General features: G+C 34.1%; 3 protein-coding genes across 10 annotated transcripts in view; 1 reads left to right on the top strand and 2 right to left on the bottom strand.

Annotated features, from left to right (window-relative positions):
- The window catches only part of milt (trafficking kinesin-binding protein milt), a 45,456-nt gene extending 32,875 nt beyond the window's left edge, over window positions 1-12,581 (bottom strand). For 2 of the 7 annotated variants that reach the window (XM_028185167.2, XM_089730632.1), the window contains exons 1-5: window positions 12,262-12,581; window positions 9,695-9,745; window positions 9,372-9,461; window positions 6,860-9,179; window positions 4,117-4,221 (exon numbers count right to left, since the gene is read on the bottom strand). In XM_028185167.2, coding sequence (XP_028040968.2) covers window positions 4,117-4,221; window positions 6,860-6,947 — 193 coding nt within the window. In that variant the 5' untranslated portion in view covers window positions 6,948-9,179; window positions 9,372-9,461; window positions 9,695-9,745; window positions 12,262-12,581. The remainder of the gene's footprint in view (window positions 1-4,116; window positions 4,222-6,859; window positions 9,180-9,371; window positions 9,462-9,694; window positions 9,746-12,261) is intronic. The other 5 variants (XM_089730642.1, XM_089730634.1, XM_089730643.1 and 2 more) reach the window with 3 other exon arrangements.
- A 1,188-nt stretch (window positions 12,582-13,769) lies between these two features.
- LOC114251004 (uncharacterized) lies at window positions 13,770-16,227 on the bottom strand. The gene is made up of 3 exons (XM_028185148.2): window positions 16,097-16,227; window positions 15,747-15,950; window positions 13,770-14,129 (listed from the first exon to the last, which is right to left on the bottom strand). Exons 1-3 carry the CDS (start codon window positions 16,146-16,148, stop codon window positions 13,981-13,983), a joined length of 405 nt encoding a protein of 134 aa, XP_028040949.2. The 5' UTR covers window positions 16,149-16,227; the 3' UTR covers window positions 13,770-13,980.
- A 399-nt stretch (window positions 16,228-16,626) lies between these two features.
- Window positions 16,627-19,640, top strand: DNApol-alpha50 (DNA primase small subunit). Of its 2 annotated transcripts, none has more exons than XM_089730651.1 (7): window positions 16,627-16,764; window positions 16,834-17,090; window positions 17,231-17,400; window positions 17,759-17,957; window positions 18,685-18,892; window positions 19,267-19,444; window positions 19,571-19,640. In XM_089730651.1, the coding sequence occupies exons 1-7, from the start codon at window positions 16,762-16,764 to the stop codon at window positions 19,588-19,590; spliced, it is 1,035 nt and encodes a 344-aa protein (XP_089586777.1). In that variant the 5' UTR covers window positions 16,627-16,761; the 3' UTR covers window positions 19,591-19,640. The 2 variants fall into 2 exon arrangements, with proteins under 2 accessions (XP_089586777.1, XP_028040978.2); XM_028185177.2 differs by having other exon boundaries at window positions 16,628-16,764; window positions 19,105-19,444.
- Window positions 19,641-20,694: the final 1,054 nt, after the last annotated feature.

A 20,694-nucleotide genomic window follows, 5' to 3' on the forward strand; every position in this document is an offset into this window, starting at 1 on the left:
TTTCAAATTATTCAATCCCGTTTTTGCAGGATAGCCGTCGGAGCCCCGTGGTTCGTCAGGAACGTCGACCTCCATGACGACCTGGACTTAGAGTCCATCAGTAAGTATCTTCAGTCGGCGTCCATGCGCCACTTCGATAAAGCGGCACGACACGAGAACCCTCTCATCGTGGCCGCCGGTAACTACATTCCCGATCCTGCGGACAGAATGGAAAGCAGTCGACGTCGCCCAAAACACGTTATCTCGGATCCTCCCGATCCACTAACGGTGCTTTTAGGTACTTCAAGCACCGGTCACCGTTCTCGTCGAACCCGTCGCTTGCGACGAAGGGCTCGACGAGTAAATTAACTCTCAGACACAGCCCACTGAGTTTCTCGCCGGATCTTCTCAGTGGGTCGCGTTTCCGATCCGGTGGTAGATTCTGCGAAGCACGACTCTTGCTAGGGTTCGTGTTAGCAACATCGTCAGGTTTGAGCCCCGTGAGCTCACCTACTAAAGTTAGGGTTACGCTGATATAGCCTCTCAAGGCTCTCAGCTTAGGTAGGAAAAAAAAAAAAAAAAAAAAAAAAAAATCGGTATCAGATTCAGCTCATTGGTTTATGTACTATTATTTCACAACATTCCAATAGATGGCGCTACTAGTATTAGCTTTAAGAAAATTCTTACTGTACAATGTTTTTTTTCAATGACGAGTAAACTGACCTAAATCAAGCTAGGGTTTAATTAATAGTTATGCTCTCGCAAGAGGCATGTTAAGCAATCCTTTATCATTCTTCAACACCAGACCGAAACTTAACTGAACGAAAACAATGCCGCATGAATTACGAATTTTAATTGTTTTGTTTTCAGTTACGTAAGGTTCTTGTCTGTTTGCAATAACACATTTTTAGTTTATCGCATCGCATACGTTTATTTAATGTACAATATTCATTTCAATTCACTGAACAGGTCTATTACGAGTATATAAAATATGTAAATTAATTGGTTTTATAAATTTTAAAATAGCTGTCGAATAATAACATATCCACGTAGTGTATCATGTAGTGAGTCACAGCGTAGAACAGAAAAATAAAGTCTCCCATTCAATTGGTGTGAGACCAGTACAGTCCTGGAACAGCTAATGCATGACGTCACAAATGTTCTGAATCACACGTACCTACTTCCTATTTCAATACGCATGCCCATAAAACCGGTTCAATTCGATTCAAACAGACACTATAGAAATTTGGTTTTTTTATTTATTTTGATTACATCGCCGTTTAGGTGTATGTCTGAATTAGCAAGCAAATATACTTAAGTACGTGTAATGGCTGAATGCAGCGAATGCAGTTTAGCGGCAACCTGGACGCATTCTGTCGAGAGGACGATGACTCGAGGCGATGAGACACCATTATTTATAGAGTTAGCTGTTACTGGCGCCGCCGGAAGCCGCGGGCATTTACTAGGTCGGAACAAAGAGTAGCAATGTTGTCATTTTATCGATCGTTTTGAACTAACTATAATTCGAACAGAACTGAAGTTTTGGCATTATATTTGGATTTCACCGTAGATGGCTATGATCCTAATATCCACCTACTATCAAGTTCGGTTCGTTTTCGCGGACCGATTATTAGATAAGATTGTTAAAATGTTTGGTTAGCTGGATTTACTTGAGTTTGTTTTATGTACCCAAACACAAGGTAAAACTCGTAATTTGGAACCGCAGAATATGGAACGTATATTTATTACTTAATGTGGTCCATTATTAAATTATACTAAATTGTTTTCGATTAGAATGGATGTCAGAATGAATGTCTCCTGCATTGTCCATAATTATTATTACAAAGCATTTTCGTCAACCATTTGCAAAGTTTTTACTGTTTATTTTCTCGTGTACGTTTTGTATTCTCCTAAAGCGCTTTCATGAATGAATAACCGAATACCTAGCGTTAAGTGATCTCTAATCTCTAAAAGTTAGCGTGGTATGGACATGTGATGCGTAGAGAGAAGATGCATGTGACTAGGACATGTATGGAAATGGTAGTGCAAGGTAGAGGGGGAAGAGGTCGACCGAAGAAGACATGGATGGAGTGTGTGAATGACGATATGAGAGAGACAGGAGTGAGCGTTGAGATGACGGCTAATAGAAGAGAATGGAAGAGAAAAATTAGCTGTGCCGACCCCACCTAGTGGGATAAGGTGGAGAAAAAGAAGAAGTCATCTCTAATCCAAGAAGAAAATATGTACTCCGTAATACTTACGTAATTTATATCAAGCTACTATTATGGTTCAATGTCGCATTTTTTTGTCATTTTATTACTGCCGAGGTTTTGAATAGTTCACTCATACTTCAGCATTTGAATAATATAATAAATACCGTTTAATTTTCTTTAAAAAAATTCTAGACTTATATTTCATCCTAATTGATTTTTTAAAATAGTAATATATACATATGTATTCTAAGGTATTCTGTATTAATTCGGCCCGCAACACTATACCGAGAAGCAATGCCAAATACAAAGTTCATTTCAGTGTCGTTAACGTGTTTGCAAATAGCCTAGGCGTATCACACGAATAGGTTGCGTTCTAGATACTGAGCATTGACCTAATGAAATACACGAGAAGCCTGGAACTAAAACGAAACTAGGACGACGTTACAACAGAAAATCAAATGTTTTTTTAACGTACATCGTATGTTGTAAATTATCTCAACACGTTTTAGCGAGGAAGAATATTTCGTGATTTAACAGCGGCTCTCTTCAGTGTTTATTGCAAATCTGATAATTTTTTTCGAAAGATTTTCCAAGATTCAATTTTTTTTTTTAAAGTTATTTTAAAGTAAAAGTGAGCACCAACGCACCATCCTGTCTATTAAGGAAACATAATAATGAACGTAGTCAAAGTCTCAGTAATAAGTTTTATTGTCCTACCTATGCTAGAGTAACCTAGGTCATGGCAGCGTAACCGGACGAGTAGTTGAGCTCTCGGGGTTCTAACCTGAGGACACTAGCCCTAACAATAGCAGTGTTTCTCAAAATCTACCACCGAATCGGAATCGCGCCCACTGAGAACATCCGATGAGAAACACAAAGAGCTGTGTCTGAGGGTTAATTTGATCGCCAAACCCTTGGTTGCAAGCGACGGAATCGACAAGAACGATGACCGGTGATTGAGCTACCTAAAAGTATCGCCAGTGGATCGAGAGGAACCAAAATTACGTGGTAATAAGTAAGCTCCGACAACAACAAATTCAAAAGATAAATATTAAGTTTTTAAAGATTTTATTTAATCGTGGCAGACGGTAATTAAAACATGTTTCATATTTACATGATCCCCGCCCTGTAATGTTATTGGTATTACTCGATCCCATAACGCAGAGATTGTTTCACCCATATTTTACTTCCAACTGTCCAGGAAAAAGGGTACCAAAAACAATGAATTCAAAAAATTCGTTCTATTATTTGATATAAAAATTTATAAGTAATAATTATCATTATATAAAATGCTCAATGACCACGAGCAAGCAATCTCTCGAAACGCTCTGTATTCAAGACAATGGGTTCCAGATTGAACTGGTGTACTCTACTTCTACGACAGACGGTACGGCTATAAAACGCATGTTAGATGACCGTATAAGCAAAGAGTTCCTTTTTTATGTTGCAGAACAAGCTTTGTTTGCTTTACATGTGTCAATGAGACATGACAACGTGAAAACCACCTTGGGACTAGTCTTAATTGTATTGTGTAAAGCCTATCCCACCCTTCAAATACCAGTTGGTGACGAAGAACGCTGCTGCATATCTCTTTTGAACCCCTTAAGTCTTATTTTACCACACCTACAGGAATATACACTATTGTGGTATTCTAGGACAGATCACACGGCAGCCACTATTATTATTTTCTTGTACCTTATACAAATAAATCACAAAATCCGCTAAATTATAATACTTAAAGCAAATTGTAAATTTAATTAAATCTACTTAACATTGGTTCATACATTATTGTTTTGCAATGAAGGTAGATGTAGATCGTAAAATACTCTGAAGCTATTTCTATAATTTTACCTTACATTGTAATGTTTACCCAATTAAAGAATTAAATACGCTAATAATAGCATATAGTTGTTTTTCATCTTACCTCCGAATTGCGTTAGACTATCTGCTCTCAGCCGATACTTTGGTATGTGCTCTTGGAGAAGGCTAACGATCTCTACCTCGGGCACCTCCTCGCTATTGCACACCTCTGTAGACAAAACAAAATATCTAAATACAAAAATGTATTTTTCCTGAGAACTATGGATCATTGGACCTGAATGGTAAATGGTCAACAACCGTGTATCTGTAAATTAACAGGAAAACGTGTGGTTGCGTGTCTAGTAATGCGAACTTGATCGCAATGCGGCCTTTCTTAGCGTCTAGAGTAGTTGAACGCGTTTCACAGGACTCGGGTGTCTACATTCCGTGTTTAGTGTAGAGGTACTAGACAGAATCAATAGTTCCCTCCGGCGCGTTGGTCAATAGCGCCAGACGAAGTGCGTGCACTCGGAAAGCATTGACGTAGACAATTCCATATACGTTCCAATAAAAAAAAAACCCTTGAAAAGGGACCAATCAAAAAATTTCAAAGGAAAGTATGCTTTCGAAATATTTAAACATTTACTTTAAATTTTTAAGTGAAAAAAAAAACAACACATTTCCTTGACCCCGTTAAAGTTGGCACTCACATTCGAAGAAGTCTAAAATAACTTTAAGTACAAGATAGCTGATATCAATTCACTGAACGTAGCTAATAATACTCGACACAATTGTTGTTGTTATTGACAACTGTTGATCTTAAAATAATACATACCTACTATAAATATAACCGTTCGTAAAATATGTAATTAAATCCCAGAAACGTATATAAGATCTTCTCTTCAGAGAAGACGCCTTTTACTATCATACTCGTACTTCTTTTTTTTTAACATAATTTTTTCCATTAATAACGTAGGTATTATGATAAACATTAACTCGTGTATTGCCGTTGGATAAAGGTCAACAATCCATACTAAACAGATTTACAATTTGAAATAACGCTGTAGAATCTTCATTCAATTTGAGACGAAATTAGTCAAGAAACGTAAAATTGTGTAATAATTGAATTAACCCAACTTGGCACGAACACGTACATACATCTATAATTTCACCGCTTTTATGATGTCATTAAGGGAAATACTACTATATTCTGTTCACGTTTTTAAACAGTCTTCTTAACATTCCAATTCGATTAATGTAGATTCCGATGTGTAGGCACATACTAATAAAACAAATAATACGTGACTTCGACGGAAATGGCCAAAGCCATGGTTGATTAAGCAATAATTCAACATTCCAAAACGGAGGGCTGATGTAAAGAAAGTCGTATAGGGTTTTAAAATAAAAATGCAGCTGTTTCGTCTATCAAACATCCCAGAGTAGACCACACAAGGAACTATTATTATAGTTCACACTGAAATACATATCTCTATGCACTGATATTTCCAAGACTTTAGCTATTCTTGTCTTTGATTCTTAAAACGTATTTTCTGTGTAGTGTGTTAGAACGGCGAAGAAAAAAAAAACATTTACGTAAGAAACTTTAAAATGGCAATACTTCAATTGGCAATGTTATTGATTTTTTTATACCTTATTTTTGAAGAAACTGGACAATATGATGCAGATATGGATTTTATATAGAAAACTATTCTCTGTTGCCATTCTGCCGGAAGGGCATAGGAAAGACGGTAAGCAGTCGACGTCGCCCTAAGCCCTTCATTTCGGATCCTCCCGATCCACTAACGGTGCTTTTAGATATCTTAAGCACCGGTCATCGTTCCCGTCGAACCTGTCACTTATGACTAAGGGCTCGGCGAATAAATTAACCCACAGACACAGCTTCTCGCCGGATCTTCTCGGTGGGTCGCGTTTCCGATCCGGTGGTAGATTCAGCGAAGCACTGCTCTTGGTAGTGTTAATATTAGCAATTTCATTAGGTTTGAGCCCCGTGAGCTCACCTACTTGTTAGGTTACATTGATATAGCCTCTCAAAGCTTGGACTATCATCGTTCTCGGCGATCCTACTAGTTCTGTGAATCTAATATAACCCTCGAAGTTACTAGAATAGGTAGGAAAAAAAAAGATGGGAAATAGTTTAAATAGAATACAGGCAATCCACGTTTCCCCTTATACGCAACGTAACTGATTGGCTCGTCACTCACTTATACATACCATTCATATTCACTTATACTAAAACTTTTTTTAAATGTATGTATCAAATATCTAACGGATCAGTGGACCCAAAATTCAAGTTACGAAAAATTCTTTTTTTTCCATATTCAACAATATGATAAGCTAGCGGTTTTTATTATTATGTTTCAGTTGTATTGTGTAATATATGTTTGGAAAGCATTTTGAACAACTTCGTATAAAATATGCAAATATCAAAAGACCAATAGAATACAATACTTACTTAATTACTATAGCCTAATATCCTGATCAGGACAACCAGTATTAAAAAAACAAAATATTATAATTTAATGATTTATAGTTAAGCTTGTTATTCAAGGATATTTTTGTAGTTCTTTAACGACATTTATTTGTTTATTACTAGCTATCGACAAACGAGCTCGTTGGCCCGCATCTTTTTAATCGATTACAGGAATCCATCGAGATAACAAAGTAGAAACCTAGAGACAAAAGATTGTAGTTTGGATGCCACCTACCACATAATTTCCATATTAAAATTCATAATTCTATATTGTATTTGAATATTTAATTACCTACAGTCCTAAGCTGTCATTCTTATTTTGAAAATACTGAATGTTTATTTGACAGTTAGACGTTTTAATGTTTAACTGACTCACCATTGTTCCAGTCCAACAGCAAATCCTGACGTTTTTCATACAACTCGTCACGACGCCGTGGTCGCGGCCGCGGTCTTTTTTCACTCATATCGAAACATAAGATCGTGATTCAAATAAAAATGTACATTAACTTTTCACTCACATTATTTTCATCACAACAAAAAAATTTGACCAAAGATTTCGTTAAAATTTGCGAACGTGCACTACGAAACGAACTCCCCAATATTGAATTTTGTAATTACCTATACATACATCTGATAACAGATAAAAGTCATAAAGACTGATAGTACTTTTGAAATTATCGTTAGCGTTTAGTGACAGTTTTTGGATAAACCTTAAACAACTACAGCGCTATGATCTAAAAAGTGTTCTGAAGATTCGGAATGCAAATCTCTCCGTTTGGCTCATTCAGACACGCTATCATTGTGTGATGGTTAATTTTTATTGTTTAATTCAAACATAATATGTTTCTCTCGTGACGCACAATCATTGATCACATGACGATCCATAATCGATATTTATTGATTGCCACGATCGTTATTCTTTATTAAACAAAAGTTTAGGTATCAGCGGAAGTAACTAATTTGTATTCAAAAATAGATGAATTTTAAGGATTCTTATCGATCGATTTAAAGAAGCTATAGTGAAAAGTAACAAGAAATATATATGTCAACTGCGAAATCGATGTTACAAGAGTAGTCTTCGAATAGTGCGAATATTTACTTAGTTTTGCAAATAAAGAATGCCAGTCTGTCCGTAACCTTCTACGTAATGGAAATTTTGAACACAGTTGCATCAAGCGCAGCTGGTTGTATAATATTAATGGTTATTCATTATTTTACTTATAATGGTCACTGTAAGTATTCATGGAGTGATCAGGTGATTTCCTTCCTTCCTTGCCTTCGACAACAATTACAAAAACCTGACTGTTACTGAAGGCCTCAAATCAATGACACTTTAGACTTATTCAAGCGTGTGACCAATAAAAATACGAATGTCGTCAGCGTCAAGTGTTCGGCTCACAGCCATTGCGGGATCATCTCGCCAACAAAAATTTTAGGTTATACGCTGCCTCAACCAACAGATTCAATTTTTTTGTTACTTATTACAGAGTCGCGGCCTTGTCAATGACGCATCGAACATTGAATAATAGTTTTTACTGACCGAAATGCATTCTCCTTTGAAAAGGCGGCAGCAAAAAAATCAAACTAATTGCGTAACGAATTTAAACTTATAACCTTTTCTTTATTCTTATTAATTTTAATTGTTTTTAAAACAATACAGAACAAATTGTCTTCTTAATAATTGCCGTTCGCGTTCTGAACACAGACATAATGAGGTCGCTTTGTATGCTTATATAAGTTCTGCTATCAAAGAACATTTTATGCTGTGTATATTATATTATTCTTATACTTATTATAGTTTAGTTAAGTACTTTTGTATTCGTTATTGAGTTGCGATTGTTATCAAAACTTTCTACTTACTTTCTTTTTATAATGGCATCAGACGGTTTTATTAATCATGAAAATATCAAATCTAGTTTGAAAATCAAAACGTGTACACAGGTGAAATGTAATAATTATATTTTTTATTGAAGCTTGTATTAGAATAAGGTGTATCAATCTAGTGTTAATCGTGTATAATATAATACATTTAATTCATTCATAAATAAAGTGGTGTGATGAAAATAATAACAAAAAAAAATACTTTAATAAAATTAAGTTTCAAATAAAGAGTTTTAAATTCATTAAAATGTTAAATGTAAAATGAGTTTAAAAACTGTTTACTGTCAAAAACGAGTTTCGATTCTTGTTATTTAATAGAAAATGAACATGAAATATCCGATACATGCCACTCCAATACGCAAATATTGTGGTACCTTTCATTGTTTACGACTTGCACACTGTGCAGGCTGAAGGTCCTCGACCAACAAATTATTTCAATACATACATAATATACTTTGTGTATCTTCCTTGCAATTTGTTGGCTGCAACTATTGTACGTGTGTAATACCTATTTGAATTAAAATAATCATTTTATTTAGCTTTCAGTGATATTTACAATTACATAATGCGATTTTTCTTTCACACAATTACTATCGTAAAATCGTTTTGCTATATTGATCTATCTGAAATAATGGTACTACAGAACAAAGTCATGTGAAAATAATAATAAAAAAAAACATGATAACGTAAGATATTTTCTATGATGACGCCGACGGGAGTGCATCGATTTTCTGATAATCCCACGGGATAGCGTCAGAAGCGGCAGCGCGAGACTGAAGCGTGTGCGCCGCCCGACCTCCAGGAATAACCGAGACCTGGCAAGCAGCCAATCATATGGATGCGTGACCGTATCTCCCATTCATAAACCGAAAGTTTTAAATATACTTTGGAGCCTGTTCGGAAATTCACTGTTTATTGTAAGTCCTAAATTTTGGGAATTTGAAAGGTGAAATTTTCGGTTCTAAAATCTTATAGAGCACATAATGATTTCAATACATATAACATACCAGTTAGAGTAGCGGCGTTGCGAGTTGTACGCGGTGCTAGCGAGGGCGCGCGGTCCACATCCTGAAGGGCCGCCAGCTTGACGAGCTGCCCTATAAAAAAGGCCATTAACCGCTTAAACAAATAAACAATGCGCTTTAACAGCTAAAACAACCAAAAACAAGTGTTGAGCGTGACATTGAGATCTATAGTGGATAATCTAATCGTGAATTTTCAGCTTTGGCAGATAATAAAAGCAAGCATTTATTATGTATTTTTCCACGTTGATAAATAGAAAGTGATTTGATTTTTCGGTGTGACGTTCAAATAAACAGTAGTGACTTACAATTTCAGTTTCACACTCTAGTCAGCGACTGGTTACATTTGTGAAGAAAACCTGCAAGAATAGTGAAGATAAGTACAAGTTGCAATGTTTGCATAGTGTTTAACTCAAGAGTATTTTTAGCGGATATCTATTGGGGAGACAAGCTATAATACTAACCAACGTCATTTTGGTGATATAATGTTTATGCCAAATTAGATGAACATGTTCTGATCTTAAGAGAACTTTTCAATCTTTCGATCATTTTAAGCATTCGGTACGACGTTAATAAAAATGATGGATAACAATTATTAGGACAAATGACTTTCGCCAAAGTTGATGCAAAAATTCGGTGTTTCATTACAGTTTACTTGAATTTCAAAAAATTTACCAAGATTAATAATCAAATTAAGTAAGTGTAATGCAAATCTTTTGTTGCGAGCGGTACATTGCTACCAGTTCACAATCATTTTGATTTACTAGAAGAAGATTTTATGATTCGTTTAAAAATATATTTTCTATAGCTATTAGGATTTTAGTTTATCGTTTGTTATTTGAAAAGGGTATCTTTATACTTGCAAGTAAATGAAATAAATTGTAATGTAGACATTAACGGTGTTTTTAGACTTTGGTGTATCCAAAAAACAGTATTAAAAACTACTATATTTACACTTTCCAGTTTTATTCTCATTAAAAGGTATGCTGCACCATTCTTTAAATAAGACTAAATCTTAATTATAAACTAGTCAAATCAAGGTTTCAACCACTTAAGCCAGCCAAACACTGGAGCCACCTCCAAAATCTCTGCCACTAGGAAATTGAGCCCTTTTTTGGGCTTACCTATCACACACTTCAAGTTATCCTGTTTAGTTCTAGTTTTACTTTTGTCTTTACACTATTTTGCAATTATTTATATACATATTTTGTAATTTTGAACGGCTGTGTTTATCATCTAGGATTTTAAAATTAATTAATTTAAATTTTAAGCCAGCTCATAGGAGATTAAGCTAAAAAATTAATGATTACCTATCTTTTTTCATTATCAATTGATTTCCTTACTGATCTAGTGTCTAGTTATATGAGTCGTATATGCTACTTATTGGTAAATACATATGCACCTTGTATTGTGCCATTCCAGAAAAAGAAAATAAGTAATGGTTCAGGTATTTTCTGACATAAGTAATAATAAAAAAATTGTTATGAAATTTCAGAAACTTTTTTAACAGCAAACATTTAAGACTAAGGCATATTGTAAGCCTCTGACATTGATAATACTATGTGCAACAGTAAAGAGTCACCATCAGTTGGGTCATATTGACAGAAGGAAGTGGAATTGTCGTAAGTTGGAGAAACCGACTTAAAGCCAGAGCCATATAATATATAGTATGTATAATATATAGCCATTTAATAATATGTATAATATATACATTTAATATAATATGGCAAAAAGTGTTTTAGCTCAAAATGCAAGTGACATTTTCGCTTTCTCCCATCTACATATTCATCTGGCGACAAGGTCAAAAAAAAATCCTCCACAAAGACAGTTATCGCCATCCTGTCTATTTGTGACGTGAAGCAGTCATGACATATATTGAGCTCGTCCACCTATCTAAGCAATAAAAAAAAAACTTAGTTTGTGTGGAGAAGCCCTTGTACAGTACAATAATCTTCAACATCCTGTTTAGAAAATTGATGACATGCATATTGGGATGTATATGAACTTTGGTAAAATCCATACACCTTACACTACTTGCACTTACATCCTTACATTGTCCTACACAGGTAATAAAAGAAAATTTATATCTACATTTAGGTTACTACACTGTGTCCACAATGACAAGGAAACAGGGAATATTACCAAATTTCAATTTAGATTAAAAGTTCCTAAAATACCAACCTAATAAACTTAGTAAATGAAGACCTTTCTGTTTTTATTTGATTGTTTATTTAACATTTTGACTCCAAAAAGGCCATGTATATAAATATATTTGGTATTTGAATGTAACCACTCTGATGTTATTTAACTGCTCCTAATATGTACCCAAAATACAGTTTGGAGTGATAGTTTTGATTTAAAATTTAGTTTAGTTCAGTTTTGAAAGTGAGAGGTGGAGTATGAAGCAGACATGGCACCTCCTCTTGCAAACAGTCATATTTTTGTTTCAATTTATTAATCAGTTTTATTGTAATCCACAACTAAACTGTGTAATAAGCTTTATGCTATGTTCCTTACATACTTAAATATATATCTCCAAACCCCTAAGCCCAAATATACCTAACTAATAAAAATTCAGACTCTGACCAGGAATAAAGCTTAGCTTTGAATCATAGTGATCAGCATCACTAAATGACCAGTTAATTGACTGCTAAATGTGATTTGGTTATTTTCTTTTGTTTAAGCCTTCTTTACTGTCATGAATGGGTGTTGTGTTTATTCATATTTCATTAATGAAAGCATTTATTAAAGTTACTCCATTTATTAACTTATTGTTTAGACAACACGAAAATAGAATGATTACACAACAAACTTGGACCCTCAACAGACCTTCAATGTTAATACCCATAACAAACGGATTATAATAAATACTTACAGACTTTAAACATCACTATAGTGACTGACCGTAGTGCCGTAAAAACCATGAACCACTCGTTACGCTTCAAATTTAATTTAAGATTTTAAACAAACACTGAGCAGGTCTTTTCATTTTAGGATTTAATAACCCACCGTATTTTTTCCAATCTTCTAATACTTCGTTTTCCAACTATTCAGTTCAATTTCTGTCTTTATTTAAATTTTTAGTTGCAATTTAACACACACGGTTCTTTTTTTTAAATCTTTAAAACAGTACATATGTACTCATGACTATAAAATTAAAATATTGACATTAGTGGCTAACTTCAGTTTCAGAAAGAGACAAGGCCTCTGGCAGCTATGTATTTTTTAATAGATTTTATGACCTGGTAACTAAGGCCTTTAGGTCAAGTCTATTTTAATGAAAACTTTTTTTAAATGAAACATCATATTATGAAATGAACTGAAGTTGATTAATATAAAACATGGCATGAACTGAAATGAGATGAGATGATATGGGAAGAAATATACAATCTCAGCAAAATTGTGGTCATTTACTGAGACTTTTTCGGTGGACGTTTTGGAGGATCTCGAGAAGTTACGTCCAGCGGCTTTGTTTCATTTTCCCACATTTGTGCACTATCGCAGATACTAAACAATTAATAAATAATAATGATAAACCAACGTCAATACACATTTAAACCTAACGAAACACTAAATAGACAAAATAAAACAAATCAGACGACTTCACTCCTCGCGTTCCCGCCAAAAAGTCGACCACAATATTTTTTTAAAAAGATTTTATGACCTGGTAACTAAAGCTTTTAAGTCATGTCTATTTTAATTTATATTCTTATTTTTAAGAAAAATGATAATATGGAGTGAAATGACATGAAATGGAGATGATTTACTCCACGGCAAAAGAACAACATCGCGTAATAAAATAAAACCCGCAAAATTATAATTTGCTTAATGGCTAGTGGTAGGACCTCTTGGGAATCCGCACGGATAGGTACCACCACCCTGCTCATTTTCTGCCGTGAAGCAATAATGCTTTTCGGTTTGAAGGGTGGGGCAGCCATTGTATGTAAGTATACTGAGACCTTAGAACTAACCATCTCAATGTGGGTGTCGGTATTTACGTTGTAGATGTCTATGGGCTTCGGTAACCACTTAACACTAGTTGGGCTATGAGCACGTCTACCCAAGTAGGTATGGAATTAAAAACAAATAAAAAAACTTCCACAATGAAGGAAGACCATCGTATAATAATAATCGAATCCGCTGATCCGCACGCAAGTACATTCGCCCGTATATGCAAAAAATATACTAAATTTTAAATTCGTGTACTATATTTGAATAAAAAATTTTCAAACACTAGCTGACCCGGCAGACTACGTGGCGCCTCAATTGATGAATAAAAGACCTAAACTTTTGTATAAAATAAACTTAGAACAAACAAAAGGAATCCGTCCGACGTAGAACACGTCAAAGAAAAAACAAAATTGTTATTTTTATTTAATTCCGAGCATTTTCATATTTATCTACCTTTTAAATCTTCTCTGGACTTCCACAAATAATTCAAGACCAAAATTAGCCAAATCAGTCAAGCCGTTCTCGTGTTTTAGCAAGACTAACGAACAGCAATTCATTGTTATATAAAATATATAGATAAATAGATTGCCAAAAAATATTGTTGGACATTGAGCAATAGTGAAAACCAAACAGCATGACAATATTATAAAACTGATATATTTACTATTCTTGGTTCTGTTCCATATAAAGTTTCATAAACATGCTGTAAAAATCCTATCGTAGATATTATTAATAATGCCAGTAAAGTGATAATTACGCAGCACATGTAAAAAATCCAAAAGAACAAAACACCTGCAATAAACATGAACATCAATTTTAATACGTTTGGAACCTCTGGGTTTGCGGAGGGACTTCGGTTCCCTCTGTATTTTGTACCGTATGTTCCATGGGGAGTGCTCTGAGGAATTGTTCGAGATGATACCGGCATCTCGTTTTTACCATCGCACCGCCCGCCACCGGAGTAGAGTTCATCCATACTACCTGGAGCCACTGCGGTCATCCACAGTGCGTTTCCAGAGGTCTTTTTTGCCACGTACCATCCGGCTATGGAATGAGCTCCCCTCCACGGTGTTTCCCGAGCGCTATGACATGTCCTTTTTCAAACGAGGCTTGTGGAGAGTATTAAGCGGTAGGCAGCGGCTTGGCTCTGCCCCTGGCATTGCTGAAGTCCATGGGCGACGGCAACCACTCACCATCAGGTGGGCGGTATGCTCGTCTGCCTACAAGGGCAATAAAAAATAATAATAATAATAGCACTAGTACTTCGTAATTTATAGAAAAAGTTGTGAAATTAATTTGCATAATGATAAGATTTTGTTCCTTAAATGAAGCCAGTATCCAATCGTCGTTGTGAACTTCTTGTAAAAATGACGGAAGAATGAAGCTTTATAAGCGTAGGTAGTAGAAAATTGTTCTTAGAATCTCTAAAGATGTGTTCCTGTTTTTACACAATATAATGATTCTGCTAGAGTAGAAACCAAAAAAAAGTATTTTAATAATTTTTCCTATGATTGTTTTCTACTTTGAGAATTGCTTGGAGGAAAGGAAGATTCTTAGGAGGAAAAGAGAATCCGAGAAGAATTCCTACTAGCAACGCGAAAGTCCACAAAGTTTGATTAGCTGTTGAAATTATTTTTGCAGCCGCCAATGATATTTTATATGTAAAAAGAAAGAAAGTAAATATTGTATAAAAGATCATTGACAGCCGCTATTAACGAGACAGTACAATGGTGTCATCCTTTTACTTTATTTCAATGCAATTAATATCTCAATGTCATGAATCTTACTCGTGTCTTGATTAAAAAATATAACGTTCTACAATAGGTAAATGGTTCTAATTTTTTTCTTGAAATTTGACTCCACAATCCTATACAAGACAATACGTCATCCAGTTCTCAAACACAACATACTGTTCACAAAAGTACCGACTCGAACCGGATATTGTACCCCCGTTAATAAACCGCTGAATATTTTTCAGGTTACAAACGTCCACTGCTGGACTAGGCCTTCCCAAACCTCGCCACAACGACCAGTTTTGTGCTACCTACATCCAGTGGATTCCAGCGAATCTCAAAGTTGTCAGTCCACCTTGTTTCCCCTCATTCCTGATTTAATGTTGTTGGAAAACTCGGAGCATCACCATCGCCACTGCTCTTTGGGTGACATTGAGCTTTCTGATAATGTCCATTGAGAGCGATTACGACATAATGCAATATGTCATCACCGGCAATACACATCGGTCAATGACTTTCGTCTTGAGACAATGTGTGATATTTATGATGTGGCTATCTTTCTAAGGCAGGCTATAGAGTTTTATAAATAGTATTACAGCCTTGTCTGAATTTTTTTTTTTTTTTTTTTTAAATTCTTTAATGTTCAGTATTTAATATTAGTAGTATAGTAACTTACCTTCTAAAAATACAATTACTAGAAATATAGTTGAGGTCATCAAAATAACAGTTACAGAAAAAAACGTAGATATAAGCAGTAAATTTAATAACCAGGCTGCTATTAAAGTCATTGCCAATGGCTTTCTTAGCAACGATTCGATCAATACCTTTGATGCATTAAGAAATTTTTCCGAAGTCTTGCAATACGAATTGTGCAGTGAACCTGAAAATATAGACGAATAATTATTTTCGTAAATAAAAATAAATACTGTTGGTGGTTTACACCACAAACACATGTGAAAAGTATTTTACAAGATCCATTACTTATTAAATTAGGGTTTACGGTTATTTTTTAATGTTCCTACTTACGAAATGACATTTTTACTACTATTAAAAAAGCGGTGTCTTTATTAATTTCCATATTGTTTTAGCAGTCAGAATTTCAGCAGTTTTGACATCAATAACTAAATCAAGATTCAATTCACACACAAAGCTGAATAAAATTTAGGGTAGGTAGTTGAAAAATGTTTACGGGTAGGTTAAAAATATTTTTTTACATTTAATCGATTCTACAAATTTTCGGTCTCGGATTCCTAATTAGTTTATAATAAAGGATTTAATGACCTGGTAACTAAGACTTTTAAGTCATGTCTTATTTTAATTTATATTCTTATTTTTATGAAAAATGATATTAAGGAGTGAAATGAAATGAAGATGATTAATTTGAGACATTAATCAACTGGGATGAAATTAAATGAAATGAGATGAGATGATATCTCTCTATCTATAATCTCAGTCATTTTACTGAGATTATATTTCATTCCATACCATCTCATCTCATTTCATTTAATTTCACCCCAGTTGATTAATGTCTCAAATTAATCATCTTCATTTCATTTCATTTCACTCCATATTGGTTATCATTTTTCATAAAAATAAGAATATAAATTAAAATAAGACATGACTTAAAGGTCTTAGTTACCAGGTCATGAAATCCCTAAAAAAAATGTCAAGGAGTTGTTGTTTTGGTAAAAATGGTAAGTTCAAATTCAAACTGATCTAAATAAAAAACTAAACTACTGATTAATATCAATTTAATTGTACAGATTGGCGAACACAATGAAAACATTCTATCTGATATGCTACCCACTTACTATGCCAGGCAATTTCCGCAAAATATATTCTGTAGATGGCTAGCATGCGGTAGTTCGCCTCAACCGCTCTGTAACAGAGAATTATCATTTACTTTAGCTGACGATGTCTACATCCGTTATTTGTCGATTTCGCATCAAAAGGATTTACAAACCCTTCTTCAAAAGAAATGTCCACACAAATTGGATGTTGGAGCAGTTTACAACACAAAGTATGTTTTATGTCTAAAAGTTTGTATGAAGTTAAAATATCATGCTTGAATATATTTAATAAAGTAAATTTCATTTATTAGCATTTAAAAAGCAATATTACACTCATTTGTTGTCACTTGGTATTCTTCGGTTATTTAAGGCCTTCTGTAGGAAGACATGACGCTGTAGTGATATCGCGAGAACTAGTATTCGATATAGATCTAACAGACTATGATGAAATAAGAACATGTTGTCAAGAAGCTCGAGTGTGTGAAAAATGCTGGAAATTTATGGTTATTGCATGTGAAATCATTGATAAAGCTTTAAAAGGTAAATACATGATTTACTTTACTGAGCTACAGACCATAAAAGATTCTTCTATATTTATTTACCACACCACATTCATTAAAATGTAACCTATCTCATGCATACTTGGGGTGGCGAAAAAAAACTACAAAACCATATGTCCAGCAGAGGATGTTTGTGGGCCAATAGAAAAAAAAAGAAAACCAAAACATATTTACACTGTAGTAGTTAGTTACTTATATATTTCCACTAGGGAATGGATTTTGACTTCAACTATCCACATCTATAGTATTATTTTCATGATACAAGTGATTCATGATTCTTATAATTGACAAAATGATTGATTGAATTCAAATTCACATCCTTGACTTACTAATTTCAGATGATTTCGGGTTCCAAAGCATCCTGTGGGTATTTTCAGGTCGGCGTGGTATTCACTGTTGGGTATCAGATTATGAAGCCAGAACTCTCGATAGTCCAGGTCGAGGAGCTATTGCCGATTACCTTTGTTTAATCGTAGGTGGTGAAAACCAAAGTAAAAAAGTGCATCTTGGCAATGAAAACTTACATTCCAGTATAAGGTTATATAATTTTTTTTTAATTTTATATTACATGAGATTTACATAAATATTTTTTGAAAATGATAGATGATCATAATTTTGTTGATAATAATTTTGTTAATTACTTCTTGCAAAATTAAAAATACTTTTATGGGTCGATCTACCCATCCAAAGAAGATTAATAAGAAAATACTATTATTTTCTTTCATAAGCTGCTGGAGCACATTACCAGAGTTTTGACCAGTAAAAATCATTACTAAGGCTATGATGGGAAAAGTGATTATGATGTAACACTGTATTATTATTGGTTACATGTGAAAATAATTTACATTGGTCATGCTAATCAGAATTTAGAATGCTTAGAATGTTACCTTGATATAATGTCACATATCAAGATCAAGACTAGATTTGACACAAAGTCCCTTTTATATACATACCTTTATATACTTTACAAGTGTATACAGTAAGACATCACCCCCAAACTTATAATTTTAATACCGCTGTCCTTATCATTTTCACGAATAAACTTTTACACTTTATAATTTTATACTACATATAACTTATATAACACTCCCTTGAGGAAGTTACGCATTCCCTTGTATATTTACATGTTTCATGTTCAATATATTCATCTGATATTCATTTTCGTAAGGAGAATGAGTTAGGCATTAAGTTTACTAATATATAAAATACATGAAGTGTAAGTAATAAATAAATTAAAAATAGTATATTTAAATACTTGTTCCAGGCGTGCCTTAAATATAATAGACAAATACTTTGAACAATTATTACAAGATCAGGAATTTTTAGCAACAGATAAGCTAAACTCATTTTTGAAGTTGATACCAGATGATGCGTTAAAATCACAGGTTGAAACAACTTTGAAAAAAATGCAGGAACCATCATTGAATAAGTGGAACACTTTTATAAATATTTATGAAAATTATTGCAGAGAGGTAAAAAATAATAAAATTTTTACATAAAGTAAAATTTGTTACTTCATTAAAAATGAGAAATTCATTGAAAAGTCGTTGGCATTTGTTTTTTAAACTGCTTAAATTTTTTTCCAAGGATACAGTTCAAGATCAACCTACATATTAGAAGTTGTGTCCTAAAAAATATGCATATATATGAATGACTCTATTTTGTCATGTTTTTCAATTTGTAGAATGGAAATGTTATACGAAAAATAAAATATCTTATAGAAGAAATAAAAATTCAATATTGCTACCCCAGATTAGATGTTAATGTGACAAAAGGTTTCAATCACTTGCTCAAGTCTCCATTCAGTATACATCCGAAAACTGGAAAAGTGTCTGTTGTTTTCAAGTCAGCAAATGCAAAGAATTTGAAGATCGATGAAATACCAACAATATACAGTTTATTAGATGATAGTGTCGCAGAAAATAACCAACATGAAACTAATATGAAAGCGGCTGTTAAAATTTTCCAAGAACTTGTATTCGCTTTGGAGAAAACTGAAGCTATGAGAAAACGCAGTGATGCCAGTAAGACTATTTTAGTTTTTGTTATCTTGTTTATGTCTAAACTGAAATAATAACCAGAGTAAATGTTAAATGTGTGTAAATGGAACTTGTCTAAAGAACTCTTTATAATTATTATTTTTGTTGCAGATACATCATTGGATTTTTAAATCAATGAACATGTGATTCTCAAATAAAGTTTAATAATGAAAATATGTAATTGGTTGGCTGACGTTTTCTTTCTGTATGTAAGGGTGAACGAACTTACGGTCTACTTGCTGTTAAGTGGTTAATGTAGGTTGCATAATGGCCTTCCCTTAATCCAAACTGGAGCATAAGACTGCTTCTATGCAGAAATGAGTTGGGCTTTTTAAATTTTATTGATTTATTTAAATGTACTCACAGTATACCTGATCGTAAGGTAAATTTCATTGCTTACGGTAATAGTTAATGCACAGGAGCAATGTGACTGTTTCTTATCACGTTTCAAACCTTTAGCATGCATATACATGGCGCATAAGTGGAGAATAAAGTCTTTGAAGGCATCCCCCTACTGTTTTTCGTTACAAGGGGGAATTCAATTATGGATTCCTGGTTAATGGGGAATCAGACCGGGTTAAGTCGGACTCCGGTGCCTTCGAAGAGACTGCGTCTTAAGAAAGGAGCATTAGACAGCGTGAACCGTACGACTGCCCCATAGAATGGCTACCGATTAAACCCTAACGAAAACTCACTCGACGCCAGAAACAGCACTCTGGCAAGGTAAGGGGAGATTCCACTGTCAACACTGGCATACCACTGCCTGCAAAAACGCCGCGAGGATCAAACACTGAACTTCGACCACTATACTATGAGCATAGGTTATACATTGCATATGCGACTCGGAAGTTTGCGAGTATACCATGGTTTTCCTTTCGTCCGGACCAGAGATAGAACCGGTAGAGTTTATTTTATCTCAATGAGAATGTTTCAGTGGACATTCAAATTGAAATATCTATTTACTACTTTTATACATTTCATATTTATGATAGGTTTTCCTTCTAAAAAGTTACAGATTAATTTAGGTTTTGGATAGCTAAAACTTATATTTGACGAGTATAGTCATCCACAATTGGGTGAAGTACCTACAATAAAACAAAGTTCTCAGCGCTGAGAGTGTACCATAAGCACCATCTCGAATACGATACATCCCATTCGCTTAAAGTTCACGCGACTGATTGTGTGATACGAAAACGGTAAAACAAAAATATAACTGAAACATAAAATATGTCGCT

Source organism: Bombyx mandarina, chromosome 10, assembly GCF_030267445.1.
Source record: "Bombyx mandarina strain Sakado chromosome 10, ASM3026744v2".
In the NCBI taxonomy this organism is placed as follows: domain Eukaryota; kingdom Metazoa; phylum Arthropoda; class Insecta; order Lepidoptera; family Bombycidae; genus Bombyx; species Bombyx mandarina.

What these genes read in the sequence shown, in the direction of transcription:
- LOC114251004 (XM_028185148.2), bottom strand. Translation starts at nt 16,148, where the DNA reads ATGGAAATTAATAAAGACACCGCTTTTTTAATAGTAGTAAAAATGTCA. An exon ending in AGTAGTAAAAATGTCATTTC is followed by an intron (nt 15,951 to 16,096) that starts GTAAGTAGGAAC and finishes CTATATTTTCAG; the next exon opens with GTTCACTGCACAATTCGTAT. An exon ending in AGTAATTGTATTTTTAGAAG is followed by an intron (nt 14,130 to 15,746) that starts GTAAGTTACTAT and finishes TGTTTATTGCAG; the next exon opens with GTGTTTTGTTCTTTTGGATT.
- DNApol-alpha50 (XM_028185177.2), top strand. An exon ending in CATTGATAAAGCTTTAAAAG is followed by an intron (nt 17,401 to 17,758) that starts GTAAATACATGA and finishes TACTAATTTCAG; the next exon opens with ATGATTTCGGGTTCCAAAGC. An exon ending in ATGAAAATTATTGCAGAGAG is followed by an intron (nt 18,893 to 19,104) that starts GTAAAAAATAAT and finishes TTCAATTTGTAG; the next exon opens with AATGGAAATGTTATACGAAA.